The 25,334-nt window shown below is 38.5% G+C and overlaps 1 protein-coding gene across 3 annotated transcripts in view; it reads left to right on the forward strand.

Moving 5' to 3' along the window:
* Window positions 1–25,334, forward strand: part of tecpr2 (tectonin beta-propeller repeat containing 2) — an 85,154-nt gene that overhangs the window by 43,194 nt on the left and 16,626 nt on the right. For 2 of the 3 annotated variants that reach the window (XM_039741362.1, XM_039741361.1), the window contains exons 12-16: window positions 482–662; window positions 1,790–1,931; window positions 3,611–3,851; window positions 5,431–5,520; window positions 8,999–9,232. In XM_039741362.1, coding sequence (XP_039597296.1) covers window positions 482–662; window positions 1,790–1,931; window positions 3,611–3,851; window positions 5,431–5,520; window positions 8,999–9,232 — 888 coding nt within the window. Of the gene's footprint in view, window positions 1–481; window positions 663–1,789; window positions 1,932–3,610; window positions 3,852–5,430; window positions 5,521–8,998; window positions 9,233–13,434; window positions 13,693–25,334 lie in introns of those variants that run through there. The other variant, XM_039741363.1, reaches the window with a different exon arrangement.

Below are 25,334 nucleotides of genomic sequence, written 5' to 3' on the forward strand. Positions count from 1 at the left end.
ATGTTGTTTTTTTGTGATTGGTGAATGATCAAGTCTTTTTTTTTTAGTGAAAATCTGCTGATTTAGACCACCGGCTGATTGATCAGCAGTGCATCCCTAAAATACATTATGGATTATAGAGTGGTAAAGTGGCACAACACCTAATGCAGCTATCTCGGAGAGCTTGAATCCCTGACGCAAGTGCAGTTCAATGTGGAGTTTAGTTTTACTTCACATATTAATGTGGGTTTCCTCTGAGAACAACAATTTTCAAATACAACTCAAGAACATACTGTAAAGATAATTGGTCTCTCTTGTTTGGGTTGAAGCCTTAGTGTTTCTGATGGTGACTCAGTTGGCTTCTTTCTTGAACCTTGATCATTACCAGGAGAAAGTGTGTTCAGAAAATTAAATTACTGAATAAAGTCTTGGAGCATGCACTTTTGCTGCTTCTTTTGAATTATCTCTTCATTTTAACCAAGCTTCTTGCATTCTGCCTTAGGTTTGAGTACTGATAGGCCATGTGCCAGATCTGTAAAAGTGGAGTGCCCTTGTCCATTCTCTCAAATTGCCTGTCGGGATAATGTTGTGTGGGCACTCACAGAACAGAGAACTGTGTTTTACAGAGAAGGGCTAACCAGTTTCTGCATAGAAGGGGAACAATGGAAATATGATATCATAAGGTAATCCTGTGCATTAGCTTTGTCCCTATCTCTAAATAGCATCTTCTTTAATGAAATAGTTTGGGTTTTTCATAAGAAGAAATGGAGACATTAACTCCATCAGGACACACTGTCTTATAATTTCTCCTAGCACTTTATAAATCATTGTGAGTTATCTCTTATGTTTCCAGGAACCAACTCCTTCATTGCCCGACTTCTCAGTTACCCTGTAGGTTTCTGATTGGTTACTTCACAATTAACAAATGCCAAAAAAAACTTAATTTGGTGTCCAAGACACAAATATTTTCCCCACTTCATAATCTTCTCTGCAATCAATCATCTGATGCCCAAACCACCATTCATTAAATTATTAGTCTATTAAATACTCCAGAAGCAGCTCCTCAAAGTTTTTCTTCATCATAGGAAACAGGTTTATCAGCTATTAATGTTTAATAGTTCCATTACCTCTGTGTCTATAGTGTTGCAATTTTAATTAAATTTTTTACTTTGTTCAGTAAATCAAAAAAATAACGAAGTGCATCTCATAGTTGTGACAAGAATGCATTTTGTAGATATCTGCAGTAGGAAGGTCTCCATGGAACCTGATTGCTGTTCAGATTAGATATGGCTTGTCTTATCAGTGCAACTGTCTGCCAGAAGTGTTTTAAATAGTAGAAGTTACCTTAGTCATTGGATTTGAAACGTACGCCTTGAACTGGCACGTTCAACTTTACTTTTCCCTGAAGGGCAAGTGTTTTACAAAGTATACCATAGTTCAGCCAAAGATATTGCTTCCAAAATTCTTTTTATGAGCTGCTTGAGTAATTTTCTTTTTTAATGCTTAATACACCAAATATCATACCAAAGTAGTTATTTTTATGATTGACTAGATGATGTACAGTAGTGCTTTGATTGATAGAAGAGTTGAAATAATTAGCATTTGAGCAAATGAATGCAGCAGTTATTGAACCACTCTCCTTTAAATCAGTTCTCAGCATGTTCTTGAGAATGTTAATGATATGAATTTTTAATTTGCTTGAAAAGTTACATTACATTTATAATTAATTTTTCAAATTGTTTGTTTTCATGACTGCCTCAATTTGTGGTCTGCAGAATCTAGACTCTGATGTATTGTATTTACTTGCTAGTGAAAGACAGAGTCTGGAGCCAGTCTGCATTTCTCTAGGAGACCATCAGACAGCCTGGGCACTGGACACCATTGGAAATCTTTGGTTCAGAACTGGAATTTCTCCAAAGAAACCACAAGGTGAAGATGATCACTGGTGGCAGGTTGGTTGCAAAAGTACTTCATTCTGTAGGTGACTGAATACACTCCCCTTATTAATATCGGTTATTTAAGTCATTGTCCCATATCTTTGCATCTTTTGGTATCTGGCAGGCATATACATGTTTTTACAAATGTATGATGTTTGTTTTTTCTCTTTTTGCATTGCAAATCGTAAATGGTGTTTAAATATATTGTAGTGCACCAGTGTTTCCCTCAGTTGCAATTGGAGACAAGGCATTCCCCAAAGGTGTTTGCCCTATGCATAAAAAATTCACTGTTATTGTTAACAATGAGAATGTTTTTGGCACCTGGGTTAGCTCTTCTGCCTAACAGTCCAGGAAATTGACTTCTTGCAGTGTCTGCCTGTATTTTTCTACATCTAAACGGGTGTCTACACACAAAAAATGTGCTTTCTTTTATTGGAAACTCCAATTAGGCTGTGTGTGTATCCCTTGAGAAGAAATGGCATCCTGTCCATGTTTAGTTGCTATCTTAATTCTAGTTCTAGAGAAACATGCTTAGGTTCCCTGTAGCCTTATACTGTAAAAGTAAAGTTAAAAGAGAATTGTTAGATATTTTCGGGATTTCATCAGATATTGAGGTAATTTTGAGGATTTGTTATTTTTTTATTGCAGACAGAGTGAGGTGTAGATCTGTTTGCATATTGTGCATTTTTGTCCATCCATCCATCCTTCTTCTAAAGTCAATTAGGCCACTTTAGGACACAGGAGCCAAAGCCTGACCCAACCGCATATATGGGTTAATGTTTTTTTTTACTATTTAATACTTTTATTTCAGTCAAAAATAATATACATCTTTTTCAGCACATGTAAAAGTTGGTTTTTGTACCAACCACAGTGCAAATGGTGCTTTGCCCTACTCCATATGTAATTAATGCCATCCTGTAAAAACACAATTTCTCAGTTAATGTCTAGATCTTGGTGACATTTCTGGTGATAAAACACTTCTTTTACTGTTGGGAGATAAGGCATAAATAAGTATGTATGGTTTAAGCTGTAAAAGTCATGATTAGTGAGCAGTTCACATAGGCAACACAATGTATTATACTATACTTATGTGCTTTATTATTTACTTTGAGTTAAATTATCCCCTAAATAAACACATTTGATGTTCTGTTATTGATTCAGTAATCTTACACGGCTTAATAATTTCTTTTTATTTATGGTACTCCTGCTGAACCCACTGTTGATAATATTCTAGAAGATGCAGACTCGTCTTGAAAAGGGGACTTGCAGCTGTTTATCATTATAAAAAGAGTCTGTCTTGCTTTCTGTGTTATTTGCCCTCCTGTTTTCTACTCCATTGTTGTCATATCTAGTCCCCTGACAACCAATTAAAATGCTTTTCTTCATAATTGTGCTGCTCATAAGACCGGAGAGTGCCAGTGATTAGCACATACAAATAAGACTTTCACCATACACTCTGCGTGTGATAATAGTGATCCTATAACCCTATAAATTTTTCGTTAGCTTTACTATTGTAAATTAAGGTTACTGGATGTTTAATTTCAAATGTAGTGTCTTCAGCATTTAATCTCTTTTAAAGGGGTGGGACAGGGCGCTATCAATTTTACAGTAGTGTCCTGTCAACTTTATAAAGCTGAAATGTGATTTCAACTACAAAGATGTTCAGAATTACTCTTTTGATTCTTTACCAATAGGTGAGCATTACAGATTATGTGGTTTTTGACCAGCATGGCCTCTTTCAAACCATCATGCACGCTACACAGACGGTTGCAACTGCTGCCCAGGTACCTGTGGAAAAAGTGGCAGATAAGCTACGGGTAGCTTTCTGGTCACAGCAGCCTCAGTGCCAACCCAGTCTAATCAGTGTGAACAGTAGTGGAGTCTGGATCACATCAGGAAAAAACGAGTTCCATGTGGCTAAAGGCAGTCTTATTGGTAATTGTTGTGTTATGTTTTTTTTTTTTTTTTTTTTTTATCTTTCCACATTACCATACAAGATCTTGCATGGAGCTCCAGACCAAGGGGAATTCATAGTCATTTTATGTATCTTCCATTACCGAATAATCACAGCAACAGTTTTCACCTTCTCACCAAGCTTCTTGCTGATAGCCTTGTAGCCCATTCTAGTCTTGTACAGGTCTGCAATCTTGTACCTGACGTCCTTTATCAGTTCTTTGGTCATGCCCATGGTGGTGGAGAGGTTGGAATGGAAGAAATTGATTCTGTGGACAGTTGTGCTTTATATACACAACTGGATGAGATCAGGAGTATCTGTCATTTATTAATTGATTGATTGTGTGGCACACAGACAATTTGTGGGAGCCAGAATTCTGGCTTGTTTTATAGTGGATCAAATACTTATTTCACTCAATGACATGCAGATCAATTTATAACTTTTATGTAATGCGTTTCTTCTGGATTTTTGGTTGATATTCTGTCTGTCTACATTAAAATGAAAGTACCTTAAAAATTAGAGAATGTTCACTTCTTTATTATTAAGCAAACTTACAAATTCAGCAGGGGATCAAATAATTATTTCCCCCACAGTATCTTTGTATGTTGTAGAGTCAACAGTACCCATAACTAGAACCAAGTGGCCTAACATAAACCCTGAAAAACAGACCTAGACCATTATCCCTCCTCCACTATACTTTACAATAGGCACTATGCAGTCCATAATGTAGCATTCTCCTAATATATTACAAACTCAGATTTGTTCCTGAGACTGCTAGGTAATACAGCATGATTCGTCACTCCAGAGAACATATTTCCACTTGTTTGAGTCCATTTGTGGCAAGCTTTACACCACTTCAGCCAATGCTTGGTAATGCACATAGTTGTGTGCAGCTGCGGCCACAGAATCCCATTTCACGAAGCTCTTTCGCTGATGTTGCTTCCAGGAGCATTTATAACTCTTAAGTAATGCAACAGAGGATAGGCAATTTTGATGTACTATGAGCTTCTGCACTTGGCGGCCCCATTCTGTGAATTTGCATGGTTGCCATTTCATGGCTGAGGTGTTGTTTCTCAACATTTCCACTTCAAAATAATAGTATTTACAGTTGACTGGGGAAGACCTAAAATAACAGAAATTTCACATACTGGCTTGTGGCAAATGTGGCCTCCTATGATAGCACCACATTTAATGTCACAGAGTTGTTCAGCACGTCAGTTGAGATTGTATGACTGTGTACTTAAATTTATGTGGCTGATAGCAATGGGTGCAGCTGAAGCTCAGTAATTTGGAGGGGTGTTCAAATGCATTTGACCATATAGTGTATCTGCATGCAGACCCAGGCAATCTATGTAGTTGAAATGAACCTACTCGAATTAGAATTTTTTTTCTATGTTTTGACCTTTGACTTTTAGTCCCATACTCAATATGTTTATTTAATCTATTTATTGTTTTTTACTTTCTGGTCTTTGTATTTCATTATTTTCTGACTTTTTATATATTGACAAATTAACCTCTTGTGTATCAGTTTTGCACAGCTAAAGTTATTTTAATTTTTAGGCACTTATTGGAACATTGTTGTGCCACGGGGAACTGCATCTGCAACCAAGTGGGCCTTTGTTTTTGCATCAGCAGCTCCAACACATGAAGGTAATTTAAGAATGATCCAATATGTACAAGTACAGTTTGCTGAACTCCCAGTCAGAGTAGTATCTTCATCCTCATCATCAGTGTGCAAGACTCATCATTTATGTGAATTTTTATTTTCTTTTGTATGGTTGAAAAGGTTCCTGCCCTGGGGAATTTCACTCTTTTTTATATTTCAGTATTGGTACTTCCAAAAAGTCCTGTCTCACATTAGACATTTAAGTAGATGTTCATATTCTCAGTTATCTTTGTTGCATTATTGAATATTAAAGTTGTTACTGTAAACCAAACTAGATATTTTGAGTATCCACTTAATTTGGTTCACCTACACTTTCTATGCAGTTTACTACTTTGATCCCTTATGGCATTATTTGTGCTGAAAATGCTATTTAAAATAGGAAGTCTTTAAACGGAGTTATCTGTGCATTTTGTTTGTGTGCAACTCAGGGGGAGACTGAGAAAGATTAAAAACATCTAAGACACTTTGAACACAGCATGACAGTGAGCAACAGACACTGGAGCATAAATCTATATTAATAAAAGGCAAAAGCCCTCACTCACTCACTGACTCATCACTAATTCTCCAACTTCCTATGTAGGTAGTAGGCTGAAATTTGGCTGGCTTATTCCTTACAGCTTACTTACAAAAGTTAAGCAGGTTTCATTTCGAAATTCTACATGTAACGGTCATAAAGGTCAACAACGTCCGCCATATTGAACTTTCTTATTCATGGCCCCATCTTCACGAAATGTGGTAGGCGACTTCCGTGCACTAACCGAAACCAATGTAAATACTTATTTTGGTGGTAGGACGCCACTGTCAGCCGCCATATTGAACTTTCCAACGTCACTAATTCTCCAACTTCCCGTGTAGGTAGAAGGCTGAAATTTGGTACTTATTTCGGTGGTATGATGCCACTGTCGGCCGTCATATTGAACTTTTAACGGAAACCGATGTATGTACTTATTTCGTTGGTATGACACCACTGTCGGCCGCCATATTGAACTTTCCAACGTCACTAATTCTCCAACTTCCTGTGTAGGTAGAAGGATGAAATTTGTCAGGCTCATTCCTTACAGCTTACTTACAACAGTTAAGCAGGTTTCATTTCGAAATTCTACACGTAACGGTCAACAACGTCCGCCATGTTGAACTTTCTTATTTACGGCCTCATCTTCACGAAATTTGGTAGGTGGCTTCCCTGAGCTAACCGAAACCAATGTACGTACTTATTTTGGTGGTATGATGCCACTGTCGGCCGCCATATTGAAATTTTCAACAGTCTTTGTTAATTATGGGCCCATCTTCAAGAAATTTGGTACACGGGTTCCCAACGCTAACTGAATCCTACTTACGTACATATATACGTCCATAGCCTGCACCTCGGTCACCGTGTGAGGTGGCGTTGGGTCCCCCATCCCAACGCCTCCCACGTTGTTGGCTGCCTGCCTATATAAGACCGTCTGTCGCTCCGGTCTCTACATTCCCTTCCTTGCTTCGCCACGGGATTCACGTCTCCCTACTGATAACTACAGCCTTTTTGTTTAATCCACGGCTTCTCCGCTGTTTTATTGTTTGTTTATTACAATTATAGTTATTGTGTAAGTATTTTACACTTACTTTACATTGCTAAGGTACCCATTTCCTTTATCATTCCAACCCCCATTAACATGTCTATCGAGGTGATCACTATCGATCAAAGAACTGTCACTTACCAATTGGTTTCCATGCCCGGAGGTGGCACCTACCTTTTCCATTCTCTTTGTTACATATTGCACAGCCATATCAGGCTCACTCTTGATATCCGGAGGAACATTGTGTCTTATGTATTGAATGACTGGGACAGGTTCAAGGTGTGGACTGATGACGGTACAGGAGATAATTATACTACACAGGAGCACTATAAGAGTGAAATGCTAAAGCCCTTCACCTATGGTTCTGCATGTGAGTTGATGGCTGCCGCTGAATTGTTCAGTTGTCACTTTCAAGTGTACCGAAATGGCCAAATATTTTACACCTTTGGACAACCGCCAATGCCTCTTAAACATCTTAGATTCACATGTGACGATTTGAGTAGTGGACACTTTGATGTTTATGAATGTTTAAACTCTCAAAAGCTGGATGTGATTTTATCGATGAAACCGGTTGTGTGCTTACAACGCTTGACAGATCCCAAATGTCACTTCAACACAACAAATCCTGCAAATACTGTCGTAATTGAAACAAACCATGAAACTCAAACCGATTATGACAGAAGCAATCCAAGCTGTGAGATTTGAGACAAGATTACTGTTCACATGGCCAACTGTAAGTTACATGCTCAAGAGTAAGCTCAGCGCACAGCTTGGTCATGTTACAACCGGAAGGCCGAACTGACAACATGGTATACAAAGAGATCCTTAACAAATTATTATTGGCATATTTTCCCTCAGTTTAAAAAGGTTTAATTTTCTTCTTAATAAAAATTTTAATGCAGTACTTCGTCGCTGCGAAGCGTGGGTATTTTGCTAGCATATCATAAATGGTAAATGGCCTGTATTTGATATAGCGCCTAACTAGAGTTCAAGAACCCCCCTAGGCGCTTTACAACACAACAGTCATTCACCTATTCACACACACATTCATACGCTGGTGATGATAAGCTACTATGTAGCCACAGCTGCCCTGGGGCACACTGACAGAAGTGAGGCTGCCGAACACTGGCGCCACCAATCCTTCCGACCACCACCAGCAGGCAAGGTAGGTTAAGTGTCTTGCCCAAGGACACAACAGCTGCATTCTCATGCTGGGAGCCAGGATCGAACCTGCGACCCTCCGATTGCTGGACCACCCGCTCTACCGACTGAGCTACTGCTGCCCTATCATAAGTGACTTCCTATGGTGTCATATGTTTTATCAGTTCTGCTGGTTTTAATCCTACAGGGCTATAGTGTGAAGTTGTGGCATGTGTTTTTGTGGAATATCTAAAATATGAAAAAAGGAGAGCAACACTAGAATTTCTCAATGTATCGGAGCATCACTGTACACCAGATGCATTCTTTCACCACCATTGTGTATCCATTCGACAAAAATAAATCTCAGTGCCACAAGGCTCAGAAAATCTTTAAATTGCTCAGGCAATATCCTAGCAAATGTGTCTTAATACAGTGGCTGCTCAAATCATGAGGTCTCAAACCAGTGTAAAATCCACAGAATAAGATGTACCAAGCTTTTCTGAGTACAGAACCAGCATCACCAGCTACTGAAGCAGCTATAGGATCCATTAGAGCTGACATGTGTCAGTGTCCCTGTATGTTTCAAACTCTTGAGTAATTTCAGCAGTTGAAATGGCAAATTATTAAATGTTCAGTAGGTATACTGATAGGCTATTTCTTTCTTGTTTTTCTGTTCTTTTAACCTGCCTTAAAGTAGATATAAAATTATGAAATATAATGAAAATAGTAAAAGATATTTCTAAAGATTACTTTTTCACACTTATAGGAAGTTTCCTATGGTTGGGGCAAACCTTCAAAGATCTTTTCTGCATTAGTGATAAGAATCCACAGTTCAGGCCATCTACTGTCCAGCTTCCTCATGATGTGGAGATGGTCCAGTTTTCTGCTTGCCAAGATGCTGTGTGGGGACTAGACACACAGGGATTTGTCTTTATTCGAGCTTTATCCAGATCCTGCCCAACTGGAATGCATTGGACCAGATTAGACCTTAGCCAATTAGGTGAGCTACTTTTATTAATCATAACAACCAGTGTGGTGTATGTTTGTATTTTCAGCATTTGGTGGTCGTTTATATATAATATATATATACATACATACATACAAATACTGTGATGTTGACTCATTGGTGCTCATTTACCATGCTAAGTATGGCACACGTGCATCTGGCTCGTTATTTTATCTGCACAAGTGAATTAAAATATATATCATGGAAAAAAATCTTCTACACAAAGTGAATTACTAGTCAACATAATCTTTTCATATATACTGTGTGTGTATGTATATATATTTGTACTGTATATATGTGTATATATGTATATGTTTGTATATATGTATATGTGTGTGTAAATTAAGTCTAGCCCTGGGAGGAAGACATTGTGGCAAAGTTCTGTTCATGAGCTTCGTTTTAAAAGCCTTTCTTAAAATCAGAGAAGTATCAGTCGAGATACAATTTTAAACATCACTCTATAGAATACTAGTCTTTGTCTAGACAGGCAAGATAATGAAAGTAAAACCTCACATCTGATTTGTTGTTTGCATTACTAGTAATTGTTTTGCATAATGAGAAATCATTTAGTTATAATACATCCCAGGCATTGAAGGCCAAAACAAATGGGACCATAATGCCATATAAGGGAAAATGTATTATAGGGCAATATATGTGTACAAAGCACTGACCAAAGCTTTTTTTTATTTCTTTTGAACCATGAATTATTCTGTATTAATATTTTAAGGAAGTGCCTGATAGGAAAGAAATTGGCAGGCCACCACTTGAATAGCACAGCGCAGTTAAAGTCCCACAGGAGACCTCCTGGAAAGAAAGTAAGAGAGAGAGAACCACCGTGGTTAAAGGTGGTGGTCCAGCTCATGCAAATGTGGAAATATAGTGACCACAGTGGGATGATCAACTCTACATATGTACACAGATCCTCAGAAACACAATGGACAGTGGTACCCATACAAGTGAAGAGAAAGATATAGCCTTATTTGGAAAAGCAATGTGTTGGAACACAAATCTGTGTCTGAAGATTGTTGTGAGAACTGACGAACCAGGAGACAGTTAGTTAATTCAAAATAGTGATGTGATTACACAAAGCAAGGGTCAAAGCCAGGAGACAGACCTTGAAATCGGTAATCAAAATCAAAAATGGCGTCAAGACGTTAATTTTTATGTCAGAGGCAAAATGAAGTCAAAAACAGTAAATACTGTACAAACCTAGCACCAGGTCCTACTTGAATTAGAAACTAACTATGCTACAGAGAGACAATGGGTTGTGAAAGTGGCATTTCACTTCCACGATGTCAGCTGTGAGATTATAGCAGTCACTTGACACTTCCAAATGGCATTGCTTAAACAAAGAAAACAAAATGCAACCCAAAATAACCTTTGTTTAAATCTATCAATACAAAAATAAAAATAAACTACGGAAATGTAATCATAATTTGAAACAACCAGAGTGTGTTGGTGAAAGCTTGCAGGTCCTTTTGGCTGAGAGATGGGAGCACATTGCCTCTAGCAGGGAAAACCACTCATTTTAGGGAGGAGTGGTTGGAGGCCAGTTTGTCCCACTTATTCACTAGGGGGCAGCAAAGGATTGTCCAGTTAAGGGAGCTGGTATGGAGATTGCCAGAAATACCAGTCCCTTCTAGGGAAACCAGTCAGATCTTGCCTCATCTTGAAGATGACCTGTCATGACAGAATACTGAAGCTAATCTTCTGACTCTAGCAATGAAGGGACTGGCCCAGGGAATCATTGAATAGATTAGAATAAATCTCCAAAAGCATATTGTTCTCTCGTATTGGAAATTCAGTGATAACATGGTACTCGATTTTTGACGATTATTTGGCATGTTTGTTGACTTAGTTCTGAAAGAAGAAACAATAAATATAAAAAAAAAACAAATGCAACAGATTTACCGCTTGTACAATAGCTAATCTTTCTAAAATCAGTACTATAAAATACACTTAGGATCACAACTTGTGTGTTTTTGTGTATATGTGAATGTGTATGATTACCGTAGATCCCGTTATATAAGCCGAGAATTTCGTCCTAGATTTTTGGCTTGGAGTTTGGGGGTCAGTTTATACAACGAGTATCGTTTCAGATTCAAGATTTCCAGTGCAATGCCGGTTTTGCCGATGAATACGGAAGTAAATAATGACGAAACCACAGAGCCGAGCCATCTTTCAGATGAAGAAGTAACTTTGCATGCCGGTACTTTAAATTAAATAAAGAATTTATTCAAAAAAGTGTTTTAGTTGTTGATTTTATTAATAAAATTTATAATAAATTATCGGGAAGTTTAAAATGAAATTTTTTGTTTTGATTTACGATCAACATCTTGCGTTATGAAATGGATGCGGTCACGTGTATCCGCTTGCGGGATTGTAAACAAACAACCGAGAGCATTAGTAGCATCAGTCGGAGCCCAGATACATTTGTTTGTGGATGTAATTTCCGTCATTGCAGTGATTTATCTATATATATAATTCATTAAGACCATGCAAGCACGACACATAATTGCTAAGGAAGGAAGAGAAGGTAAAAGTAAGCGATCGCAATCGAAACGAAGATGGACATTGTGTGGAAATATCTCCTCCCTTCCTGCAGCCCAAAGATGTCAAAATAAAGGGTGAGTACAGTATGAAATTGTTTCTAGAATAGAATGTCTTTTATTGTCACTAGACGCATCTACAATGAGATTAAAAGCAGCTCCTTCAGTGCAGAAAAAAGTTCTGTATAGGGCTTGTATGGTTGGTTTTTAGCTTTAGCATAACGCCAGATCTGCGGCCCCGCTTCTGCTTTCTTTCCCTCCTCTGTCTGTGTTGTCTCCTAGACCCGACAACAATCCACGGAGAGCTCGCTGGTCTCGCTATGTTGTCTGGGATGTTGTGCGTGTGATGAAAAACACTCGAAACAGATGTCTGGCTCTGGACACCGATGTCTATAAGGTTTTGAATGGTGTAGCGGATGTTCGCCAAACCGATCGTGCACAAACAAGGACAAAAAAAAAGTACAAAAACAACAAAAAAGTGCACTGAAAAGGAGAGCCCTGAGCCGCTGCGACCATGCGTGCCGCCATGCTCCTAGCTTAATCAAGTAGGCTAGGCACTTTTTATAACTTTTTGGTTAGTACATTAGAAAAATTATTGGTGTTTTGGTAAATTATGCACATTATATTATATATCAAAAATGCCGGCAGTCTCAAATTCTCGCCGATAAACATCATAAATATACCCTAAGAGACACTTTTAAGGAAATTTAGAAAATTTTGCTTGGAGAAGGGGGTCGGCTTAAATACCGGTCATCGGCAAATACATGTAATTTAGTAGGTAGAGAAGGGGTTCGGCTAATATACCAGGTCGGCCTGTATTCCGGGATCTACGGTAAATAAATATTTTGTTGATTATAGAAACATAAAACCTATAAAACATTTTACATGTAGAAATAGATATGTTTTAGTGGATAGCAGTAAAAATTTGTAACTTTTTTTCCCATTTGTAATTGAACATCCTACAGTACATTAAGCTAACCAAGAGAAAAGCATAATGTATCCGTTTTAAATTTAATTAGAGACATTTTGAATTGACTCTACTTGAGCTTTACTAAGAAGCTTCTGGACTTACTTCTTGAAACATAAATTTCACTTCTTCAGAATACCATCCATCCATCCATCCATTTTCTAACCCGCTGAATCCGAACACAGGGTCACGGGGGTCTGCTGGAGCCAATCCCAGCCAACACAGGGCACAAGGCAAGAACCAATCCTGGGCAGGGCGCCAACCCACCGCAGTCTTCAGAATACCTTTGGTGAAAAATAAACATAGGTCTCTCTTTGAAAATATTTCAAAGCTAAAATTTTATTTTATTTTATTTTAGTTAATCATCATTCAAGTGCAAAAGAGGACTCTAGTTAAGAGAATGCTAACCATTTTCAGTCAGAATCTATTTTATGATATTGTAAGAAAATATACATCTCTTGGATACTCTGGGACACATCAGTGATGTAACCTGGGGTCATCCAGGTGTTTTTGGTCTTTCAACATCAGACACCCTCTGTATCCTCACCAAGGCTGATCAGACCCCAGCTTTTGTACCTGCAGCATTCACTCATGGATCCATCTTCTTGAACCAAACCCACCTAGTGGCTTTCTCTGCAACTTCAGTTGCAAGTTTAATGGCTCTTCTCTTTGCCTTCCAGGTTATACCCAGAATTGTACAGCTAACCTCTACAGGTTTATACCATTCACACCAGCCTCTCCTTCAGCACGCATCTACAAGCTCCTGATACTTGGCATACTATCTGTTGTAGTCCTTGTTCATATGCTTTTCCCACGACACTGTCAATTCTACCATAATCATTTGTTTGGTGGATTCTGAAATCACAAGCATGTCTGGCTGCAGTCATGATGATGATATCGATATCTTCCATATGCCAGTCATTGGCAGTATTGAGGAGACCAGCTTTCAATCCAGTTTGTGAGTAGAGTTTCTCTTGAATGCTCAGAAAGATGATTTTCTTTGACTAATTGTGGCCCTTGGGTTTTTTTCATGGCCATGGCTATACTGTCAGCAATTGCCTTTAGAACCTGTCTGCATGGGCCTTTGGGTAACTGCTAAATAGGTGGTCCAAGGATCCTCTTCCATAGCACTAAGGATGGGAAGGTGATTTACACTTACCCCAGACATGGAGGTTTGCTGGACTAAGCAGGGTATCATAGACAGCTTGTACCAGGAACCTTATCTGATGGTAGTCTGCTTTCCAGATAAATTGGCCCATGTGATCTTTTGTAGCAATGCATCCCATCTCGTCCATGCTCCTTGCTGTCCCATCCCCACCATCCTGCTAGCTTAAATTTCCTCCATGCCTGCTTGCATTTCCTCCTGAATGAGGTGTTGCTGCTCCTTGCCCTGGATCTGTCACCCCTGTTCGATGGGATGTAGCTGATTCCCGCTCTTCCCTTCTGCAATGGCCCTCACTCGAGCCTTTTGTCTCATTCGTGCCTCCACCATCTTTATGGTGATTTTTATGGTGATTTACTTGCACTCCACTTCCTGCCTGTTTGATCTTGATGCCTGCAGTTACCACTTTTGGGTCTCTGGATTCTATATACTGCAGAGCTTCCTGGAGCTGTAAAATGTTGCTGGTGCCATACAAAGTAGTACTGCTCAGGCTATGTGGTAATCCTAGCCACCTTCACAAGTTGCTGCTGATCTTTCTTAATGGAGACTCAGCTTTGCTTATCAGTACTGCGTATACCAGCAAAGGCCGCAGGATTCGGGGTAGTATTGAGTGTTGGTAAATCTGGGCCTTAAACTTCCCTGGCAGGTCCATCTTGTCCACCTAGGTTAGCCAGGCCCCAAGCTCTTCACTAGTTTTCTTGACAGAAGCAGTGTCTTTGAGGCTGCAGTCAAAGATTTTCCATAAGCTCCTAACTTACTTTTCAGAGATGGATAGGATGGTAACTTTGGTAATTAAGAACCAGAATTTGTCCACTACTTTCTACCTCTTCAGAACTAGAAACCTTGAGTTTGTTGGCCCAGGTAATAAGCTTCTCTAAGCCTTGAAGGATCCACCTGGCACCTAGAGCTGATGTTGTCATAACTGTTAGGTCATCCTTAAAAGGCTCTTATTGGGGGCTGACGGACTCCAGACTTGGTCATGGGGGCCTCTTCATTTGGACTCTGCTGAATTGACAACCATGTTCATGGCAAAGACGAAAAGGATGACTGAGATAATGTAGCCTGTTATTATGCCTTTTTCAAGCCAATGGCAGTTGGATGTACCAGACCCAGCAGTGACTCTTAAACTGAAATTGTTGTGATAGTCCAGTGTAAGGTCCTTAATTTTGCTTGGAACATGGTATCGATGCAGGGCTAGCTCAATAAGTTTGTGCGGAAAAGATCCATACATAATCTGGTTCAGTTTACTTAAATGGTGTTCTAAAGAACATCCTTTAATTTTGCATAATAGGTTAATTGCCGACTCTATATTTGCCAAGTAAGAGTTATTTTGAGTCCATGTATATGTACGCCTTGTCACAGATTGATGTCCTGAGGTGCTGATATATGAACTGGTAGCCCAAGAACCTGAAAATGGATAGATTTGAGGACCAAGAAGAGCCTGCTCAAATGTAGAGCACACATAGTAAACCTGTGCTGTATTGCATTCAAGCTCAACAGCCTCAAGTCTTTTTGAATATGATGCCACAAGCTTGGCACACCTATCCTTGGCCAGTTTCGCCCATTCCTCTTTGCAGCAACTCTCAAGCTCCATCAGGTTGGATGGGAAGGTTTTGGTGCACAGTCATTTTAAGATCTCTCCAAAGATGTTCAATCGGATTCAAGTCTGGGCTCTGGCTGGGCCACTCAAGGACATTCACAGAGTTGTCCTGAAGCCACTCCTTTGATATCTTGCCTGCGTGCTTAGGGTCGTTGTCCTCCTGAAAGATAAGCCATCGCCCCAGTCTGAGGTCAAGAGCACTCTGGAGCAGGTTTTCATCCAGGATGTCTCTGTACATTGCTGCAGTCATCTTCCCCTTTATCCTGACTAGTCTCCCAATTCCTGCCGCTGAAAAACATCCCCACAGCATGATGCTGCCACCACCATGCTTCACTGTAGGGATGGTATTGGCCTGGTGATGAGCGGTGCCTGGCTTCCTCCAAACGTGACGCCTAGCATTCACACGAAAGAGTTCTATCTTTGTCTCATCAGACCAGAGAATTTTGTTTCTCATGGTCTGAGAGTCCTTCAGGTGCCTTTTGGCAAACTCCAAGCGGGCTGCCATGTGCCTTTTACTAAGGAGTGGCTTCCGTCTGGCCACTGTACCATATAGGCCTGATTGATGGATTGCTGCAGAGATGGTTGTCCTTCTGGAAGGTTCTCCTCTCTCCACAGAGGACCTCTGGAGCTCTGACAGAGTGACAATCGGGTTCTTGGTCACCTCCCTGACTAAGGCCCTTCTCCCCCAATCGCTCAGTTTAGATGGCCGGCCAACTCTAGGAAGAGTCCTGGTGGTTTTGAACTTCTTCCACTTACGGATGATGGAGGCCACTGTGCTCATTGGGACCTTCAAAGCAGCAGAAATTTTTCTGTAACCTCCCCCAGATTTGTGCCTCGAAACAATCCTGTCTCAGAGGTCTACAGACAATTCCTTTGACTTAATGCTTGGTTTGTGCTCTGACATGAACTGTCAACTGTGGGACCTTATATAGACAGGTGTGTGCCTTTTCAAATCATGTCCAATCAACTGAATTTACCACAGGTGGACTCCAATTAAGTTGCAGAAACATCTCAAGGATGATCAGGGGAAACAAGATGCACCTGAGCTCAATTTTGAGCGTCATGGCAAAGGCTGTGAATACTTATGTACATGTGCTTTTTCAATTTTTTTATTTTTAATAAATTTGCAAAAATCTCAAACATTTTTCACGTTGTCATTATGGGGTGTTGTGCATAGAATTTTGAGGAAAAAAAATGAATTTAATCCATTTTGGAATAAGGCTGTAACATACCAAAATGTGCAAAAAGTGATGTGCTGTGAATACTTTCCAGATGCACTTTAGATTCCTTTGGGTCTGGGAAGGGATTTAAACAAATATATCTCCAAGTAATTGGAAATTAATCATTCCTCTGTCACCTACAAGTAGAGAAGATTTCAAAAAACGTCTAGTTTGTCCAGGCCAGTTCACTCTAGCATGTTCTGCTCTAGAGCAGAATCCAGGATGATAAAAAAAATAAATAAATTCTAGAGAATCCTGAAATTATATCTCAGTTCCTACAGTTAGGTCTTGCTACTGTTGATGTCGCTCTACTGAGTCTACCATTATAAAGAGGCTGCACAAATTAGATCTACATGGGAGGTGTGCTGGGAGAAAACCTTTGCTGTCGAGAGGGAACATCAGGAAATGACTCAAGTGTGCCTATGTACACCTAGGGAAAGACCAGGACTTCTGGAACAATGTGCTATGGAGAGATGAGGCAAAGATAGTGTTGTTTGGCCACAGTACCAGAAGAAATGTTTGCAGAGACAGCATTTGAACAGAAGAATCTGCTGCCAACTTTAAAACATGGCAGTGGAAGTGTTGGGGCTGCTTTACTGCATCAGGGTCCGGACAGCTCACCATCAAAGATTCTACTATGAATTCTTCATTTTACCAGAATGTGCAAGAGGATAATGTAAGGACTCCTGTCAGAAGATTGAAACTCAACCAGAAGTAAATTTTTGAACACGACAAATGGCACTAAACATCCCTGTAACTGCAAAAAGGAAAGGCTGAAAAGAGAGAAATATAGGGTTCTGGAGTGGCCAAATTAAAACCCTGGATCTTAATCTCATCCAGATGCCGTGGTGTTGGGAGGTTGGTTGGCAGGTTGGGGAATCTGAAATGGGTTGTGAATGCAAGACACCCCTCAGCCAGCAAACAGCTGGGGAAAAAAAAAGATCAGCATAAAGGAATGGAGAATACTTTTACCCCAGTCAGTGTCACATACTGCTAGACAGTTATAGGAAAACTTGCTTAAGGTTGTTTCTTCCAAAGGAGGCAATACCAGCTATTAGAGTCAAGGGTGGACTTGCTTTTTTCCAAATGCTGAAATGGCAGATCTGGCCATTATGATTGAATAAATTATTGCAAAGTCTAATCCCCCCAAATTACTTTACCTTTATCTAAATATACTCTTTTAAATGAAGATCAAATCTTGATATGTCTACATATGTTAAATAACAACATTTCATGGAGCATGATTACTTTTTCAAATTTTCACACAATTTAAGAACTCTCTTATGACAGTTTCTTGTGACATTAAAGAATTTCAGTTAGAACTTTTGCAAAATCTTTACCCTGCAACTATCACTTACACTTCCAGTGCTGAATAGTAGTTATTGGTTAAGCTTATTACATAAGTCTGCGGAGTGTAACTCCATGACATGAATCTCATAACATAGTGTTGCTGTGGACATTTGATCCTTAATGGTACTTGACGATGTCTAGTTGGCATATTTTTAGTTACATAAGCTCTGAAGCTCTGCAGTATGCCACATTCATCCTTAGTTTTAAAATATATCAAACTATTTTTTAGTTTTTTTTTTTTGTGTTGCAGTGTCCTTTTCTTGCTTAAGTATTATTAACTTCTATGCAGTTAGTTTTTTAAGAGATGCTCGATATTTATAGGTTTACGGAGTACAATAAAATTCTTATTTGCATTTGTCAATGCACTGAACTTTCGAGGATAAAACTTGAGAGACCAGAGAAAATAGTGCCTTTCAGTTTTTTTATAAAGTGCAAAATGTAAGGATGACCTATTTATAGGATCATACAGGAAACATTTCTTTAATTTGTCCTAATAATGTACAGGTAACAATGAGATTGTCTGCTAGACACCAAAGTTAAATTGTTTAGGAAAGTTTACTCCTACAGCTGTAACTACATGTAACTTACATCTTTTTTTGTTGTATGTATTGACTGTAAACTATGCTGCACCTGCCTTCCCAGGTATGCAGCTATGGGCTCAGTACTAGTTGGAACAAAAACATTATAGTCCATAACAAGTCCTTGCAGGTTGTTCAGCTGGAGCCCATGCCTCATACACTAAGTTTGAGTCAAGACTGTTCAAAGGTATTTTTTTCAGTTGTTTCTTTATTTAAAAAGCAGGCACGGTATTTGAAATAGGGATAGCAACACCCAAGGCCTGTTTTTCAAATTTGCTAATTAATCATGTCTTGTAATGTTTAATCTATACATAAACACAGCTCTACAAAACTGAAAAGCAATTTAACAACTTTTTTGCATCTTCAGGCATTTGTCTTCAGCTGTGCTAACTGATATTGAGTGGTTTATATTTTTTATTTTCTTGTCAGACAACACACACAAGAAAAAAAAATCATTATGTTAAAAAAGTTAATCATTCTTTGATTTGAAGTTTTCCTTGGTAAGGTTTATTTACAGAGGTTTAATGCATTATTCCCTTAATAGTTTAAATTTGGATTGCCAGTCCACAAAGCACAAGCTGGACTGGTACAGAAAGAAATATATATATATATATATAATATATGCTGATGTCTGTCACATGATTAATTGAAAACTAATAAGATTAAAACCTTGATTTTGGTCTTAATCAAAATTTTATGACATTACATGTTCTGGAATTTTCAAAAAAGTTTAAGTGACGCCAACCTGGTGGGCACTTTACTCATGGGCAGAAAGATTATTTTAATTAAATCTTGGCCACCTCAGGTCCATCTATTGCTAATCCTCCAGGACAAGGTACATTCATATTCAGAATTCACAATTAAGTGTAATGTCTTACATTTGTAAACAACGAGCATAGAGTTTATAGTTGTTTTTATATTTCTTTTTGTAGTATTTTATTTTAGGACCATATGCCTGCGTGTTTCACTCACTTGTGTGTGTATAATATACCCAGTTAGCCAGTTATTAGGAACAGCTATACATTTTCTTATACTTGCAATTACTTGATCAGCTAATCATGTTGCAGTAGCGCTGTGCATAAAATCTTGTAGATATAGGTCAGGAGCTACAGGTAATATTCTAATGAAGTGCCCGCATGGTGGTGTTGATGTTAGCTGAATGATTTTGACCATGGCATGATTGTTGGTGCCAGATGGGCTGGATATAGTATTTGTTCTCTTGGATTTTCATGCCCAGCAGTCTTTTAAAGTCTACTGAGAATGGTGTGAAAAACAAAAAACATGCAGTGAGCATGAGTTCTACAAATAGATATGACTTGTTGATGAGAAAGGTCACAGGAAAATGGCCAGACTGGTTCTAGCTGACTGAAAGGCTACTGTAAGACCTCTTTATAACTTTGGTGAGCAGAAAAGCATGTTACAATTCACACAAACCTTGAGGCGGATGGAGTACAACAGCAGAAGACCAACTCGGGCTTCATGTCTGTCAGCCAAGAACAGAAAGCTGAAGCTCAAGTGGGCAGAGGATCACCATACCTGGACAGCTGAAGACTAGAAAAGCATAATCTGGTCTGCTGAAATTTGATTTCTGAATCAGAATTTGCTGTCAATATCATAAATCCATACAACCAACTTGAATGGTATCAACAGTGCAGGCATGTGGTTGTGGTGTAATGGTAAGGAGAATGTTTTCTTGGCACATTTCAGGCCAGTTAACACCAATCATCACTTGAATGCTACGGCCTGTTTCAGTCTTGTTGCATGCCTTCATGACCACAATTTACCCATCTTCTTTCCAATGGCTACTTCTAGTATGATAATACACTATGTCACAAAGCAAAAGTCATCTCAAAACTGGTTTCAAGAACATGCCAATGATGTTAGTGATGTTCAGTGGCCTCCCCAGTTACTGGATCTGGATGTGAGCACCTTTGGGATGTGGTGGAATAGGAGATTTGCAACATGAATATGCAGTACGCAAATCTACAGAAACTGCATGAACAATCATGTAAATATGAACAAAGTCTCAAAGAAATGTTCACAACGTCTTGTGGAATACACACCACAAAGAACTGAGACTGTTTTGAGAGAAGTAGGTGCTCTATCTAGTATTAGTTTTAGTGGTCCTAATGGTTTGCTCAGTATGTATGTATGTATGTATGTATGTATCTATATAATATATAATATAGTGTGTGTGTGTATCTCACTTTTAAAAGGGTCCTTTCACTTTTCTATTTTAATTGATTTGTTTTTGTTCATAAACTGTTTAAACAAGGATATCAATGAAAATGTAATACAATAACCATACATTAATTTTGCACTTTCTAAACACTCATATTTGTATAATGTTTCCTATGCAAGTCACCTTGGTGTATGTGAAATATTTTTGTGACATTTCTTCCTGGTAGTTGCTGCTTATTCCAGTAGCATTGGGCAAAAGGCAGAACCATCCATGACTGTGATACCAGGTTATTGCGTGGTATACTCAGAAACACACCTGCTGTTATATTTACTCACATCGAGGCAATTCTTAATCGCCAGTCTTATGTGCACTTTTTGGGAGGTGGAAGAAAGGCAAACATTTTTAAACTTTTCTCATGTAGTAAAGTGACCGTATGTAATGATGGCCTATCCAAAGGTGATAGTTAGTTTAATATATTAAATGCCTTATAAAATATTGCACTATTTATGCAAGTTTGCACAATAGTTTTTTTTTCTTCTCACTGCCTTCAGTACTTTTGCTAAAAGTAAACTATTGTTTGGCTTGAGGTAATGCACAGTTGAATAGGGTAAAGACACTACTGGTTAATTTTAATTTCACTGCACACCCAGAATAAGAATAAAGGAACATCATGGTTTGTAGACTTGAGACTTGTAGACTAGATTTGTCATAATGTACAGAAGTGTTTTGGTTTTATGTTGTATGTACTGTATTCTTGCTTGCATTAGTACTGTTTCTTTGATGTGGGATTGCATCAGCCTTTCAGCTAAACAATATATGTAAACAAGAAGGACATTCTGTACAAAGGAGTCGGAAAGTGAAATGACCCTTGATTCATGATATTTCATAGAGTTCTAATTGCATGCATCCAGTCCACCTGTTAGACCTTGCACCTATTATATTCAAATATATATGTGAGGTTGAGTGAAACACCTCATGTTAAGATCTACAGCAGTCAAAATGTGCTAGAGTGGCCAAGCTATTTCACAGCAAGACTGGAAAAAGAATGGATACATTTGTGATCTAAGTTGTTATTGTTCTTCAAGTAGATGTGTGTATGTGTTAGTATACCCAGTAGGCAACAAAACTTGAGAGTTTTCTGTTTGTACTGTTTCACTTTTATTGAAATATTTAATTTTCTTATGCATATTTATCCAGCCTCTTGGAGTAGCTTAGTGTAACTCTCTTTTGAGCATTTCGGAGTTCGTCACCACTGAAGTTCTGTGTTGTTATGACTTGAGACCATATGCTGAATTGCTAATGATACAAGCTGCACATGTCTGGGATATTTTAAATACAGGCTGAGGAAGGGATGTTTTGCAGCAGGTCCCGACTGTCAGAGAATTTGCTATAGATGGCAGTTAGCTGATGCAGTGATACCCGAGCCCCTGCCCTTGAGTGTTGTGACGTAAGAGAGGTTGCCACTGGGGACGTCCTGTGACCGGCAGCCGCACAAACACCACCACTAGATGATATGATTATGCAAGTTAGCAACTTGTCCTTTGCGTAAATAGCGCTGTATATCTCTGGGTTATTCACTGATAGCAGCTGGATTTCTAAACTATATTAAGTACTGCCTCCTGACATGGTGTGCTATACTATCAAATGGAACAATTGCTTAGTGATTTGCAAAACAGCAACACTTTTTAGCTTTGCTTAAAAATAAGGCCTGTACTTTCTAAAACTGCAGTTGAAAAAGGGACTTTTAAAATAGCTTAACTAGTAAGTAATTTTGGGACTTCTAAGGCTTTTTTATTGTAGCCTTCATTCTTAAACATGGAAAATGTAGATATATTGCATTTACACTGGTTCTACTTGAACAGCCCCTCCTCATTATGATGGTGGCAGTGGTAGTGGTGTATGCGCTTAGCTTGTTTTCTTTTTTTACTTTTTCATGTGGCTTTTATACATAAATATCTAACAGATAAAGGGCTAATGATGAAGGCGCTCTTCATTGTCTTCTCCTGTGGCTAGTCAGTCATATTGTCTCTGTAAAACAACAGGCAGTTCAACTATTTGTTAGCACAAAAGGCATTATTTCACTGAGAAGCAAGATGATTTGACCTGCTTTCCTCAATTTTATTGGAATCTTTTCTTTATGAGCTCATTTAGTCAGTGTGTTTTTCTAAGATGCTAACTTACCAGCTGTTCACCTCTTTGCACAGTGGCAAAACTTCAATCAGAGAGTTAGTCTGCATCTGTACAGAATGCTATTCACGCTGCTAAGTGTTTGTGGTACTTTACCAATAATCTTATCACATGCTGAACATCAGGTAAAGTATCCACCTGGGAAAATGTGGAAGCTATTTTTCAGCATTCTTGCATTAGTTCAGAAAAGGTATAGTGTGCAAATGTTGAAAGATTCAAGAAAATTGTTAGGGAATGCTTTTAAATGGGCAAATGGAGAATGTAGACTGCATTTTGGTAACTTGCACAATAATTGTCTCAGTCTTTTTAAGAAATTCCATCAGAATTTTAATGACTTTATAAAGTCTGTATTGCATGCCGTCCCTTCAGTAGTGATATATATATATATAGTTCGTCTTACTTTATGGGTTCTTAGAAGTTCTTAATCTGATGATACCAATTAGTTTTGGAACGTTTCTCAGTTTATACACACATTCTATGATGACTTTGTAGTGTTGTTGTAGTCTTAAGCTGTATTTTAGTTATTCGGATACCTAATGTCTGGAAATTTTAGCCTGTTTCCACTTACTTGCTATATGGCTGTTGTAGTAAGATTTCTTTTGGAATTTTCAATATGTGTTGTACATTGCCAGTTTTAGAATTAAGCTTGATTTCTAAAGGTCATCTGTAGAGTGCATGATCCCTCCTATAAATATCCTTGCACAGCCTATCTCCAGTTGAATGGCTTGAGTGGCACTTGTATAGACTTTTTTAACCAGTCAGCTGCAAGAGTAGTAAAATAAAAAGTAGGCCAGAGTTGGTTGTAAATGTAAAGAGGTCTTTTGCTGCCAGTATCTAAGTAAAATGGCTAATGCCATTGTAATGCTGAACTACCTTGATTTGTGTTTATAAGTTTTCTTTTTTTCTTTTAAGTCTATGCTGAGAAATCTAAATGCTAGTCCTTCAGTGAAGGATTTTTGGTGAGATGAAACAGAACAGAAATTTTTAACAAGCAAATGAATTAAAATGGAAAAAAAAGGTTGCATCTTAATAGCCTGTTGCATAGTATGACTACAATAACCTGGACAGGAATCCAGGTGTCCCTAAATTATTTGCCACATCCCAAAGACTTAAGAACTAAAGGGACCATGATTAGGGTGGTGTGATTTCAGTTTCAGGTGGATTTAGGGAAAAATAGCAAGGAAATGGGTTGGGGAGACAAATCTTATTCAATAGTAAGTAAAGATGGAGGGTTAGCAGGGATGAATCGCCTCGAATTGGACAGAGGATGTATGCCCAATAATTCTGAGTCAAATAAAGACACCCTCGCCCATCTATTATGTCAGTCACAGGTTAATGTTGAGATAGACAAAAAGCAGGAATGTAAGGTTCTGAACCAATATATGACTGTAGTATTGATGGAAAACATAGCACTGAGATAATTTAAACAAAAAAAAAACTGTTTTAGTAATTTCCAATTTGGAATGGAAAGACTGGGAAGAGCAGTTGGAGAAGAGGTAATCCTTTACATACTTGTATGTCAGATTATACAGTAGATGTTTTAAAAGACTGCAATGTCCAGCACTGATGTACCACTAGCAGTCCCATTATATCTTAAAGATCTTGCCAGTTGAACAGATAGTGGGAGAGAGTTCTGTTGACAAATGTGATTTAAATGGAAGAGAGTAGATTTGAACCACTTCATTTTGTAGTCGGATGGTGCCGCATAGGAAATAAATAGTATAAAGATGTGGGAGAAATCAGACAGGGCATCGCTCAGAAAAGCAGGATGACATTGGCATATAGTCAGAATTTTTTTTTTTTGGTCGACATCCTGTATACTGAAATGTTATGGAAGGCAATTGTGAGAGGCTTGAGATGCAGAAAAATTAATAGGTAAAGGGGGTATAGGGAACAGCTATCTCTGGCACCTTTTGTAAATGTGGAAAGATTGACACATAAATAAATACCTCATGAAATCCCATTCAGTTTACCACCCGCCAAAGAAGAGCCCCATTAATATAGTCAAATGTCTTCTCCATGTAAAAGGAAAGAAGAGCAGTATAACATGGCTGCATCAACAACATAAAGGAGGCAGTGAGTGAAACTGGTATAATTTCAGTGAACTAGTTTGTGATAGCAGATTGATAGCAGCTTAGTATTGTAGTTGATCAGGGAAATGGGGCAGTAATTTTAACATCCTGGGGGCTTCTTGACAACTTTTAAAAGATATCTGATCATGCCCACCTTAATTGAGGAATTCAGTTTTTTAGAGCAAATAAAAGCATTTAACTTTTGCTAGAATAGGGTGTATAATTGATT

The sequence above is a fragment of the Polypterus senegalus genome, chromosome 18 (genome assembly GCF_016835505.1).
Source record: "Polypterus senegalus isolate Bchr_013 chromosome 18, ASM1683550v1, whole genome shotgun sequence".
NCBI lineage: Eukaryota > Metazoa > Chordata > Cladistia > Polypteriformes > Polypteridae > Polypterus > Polypterus senegalus.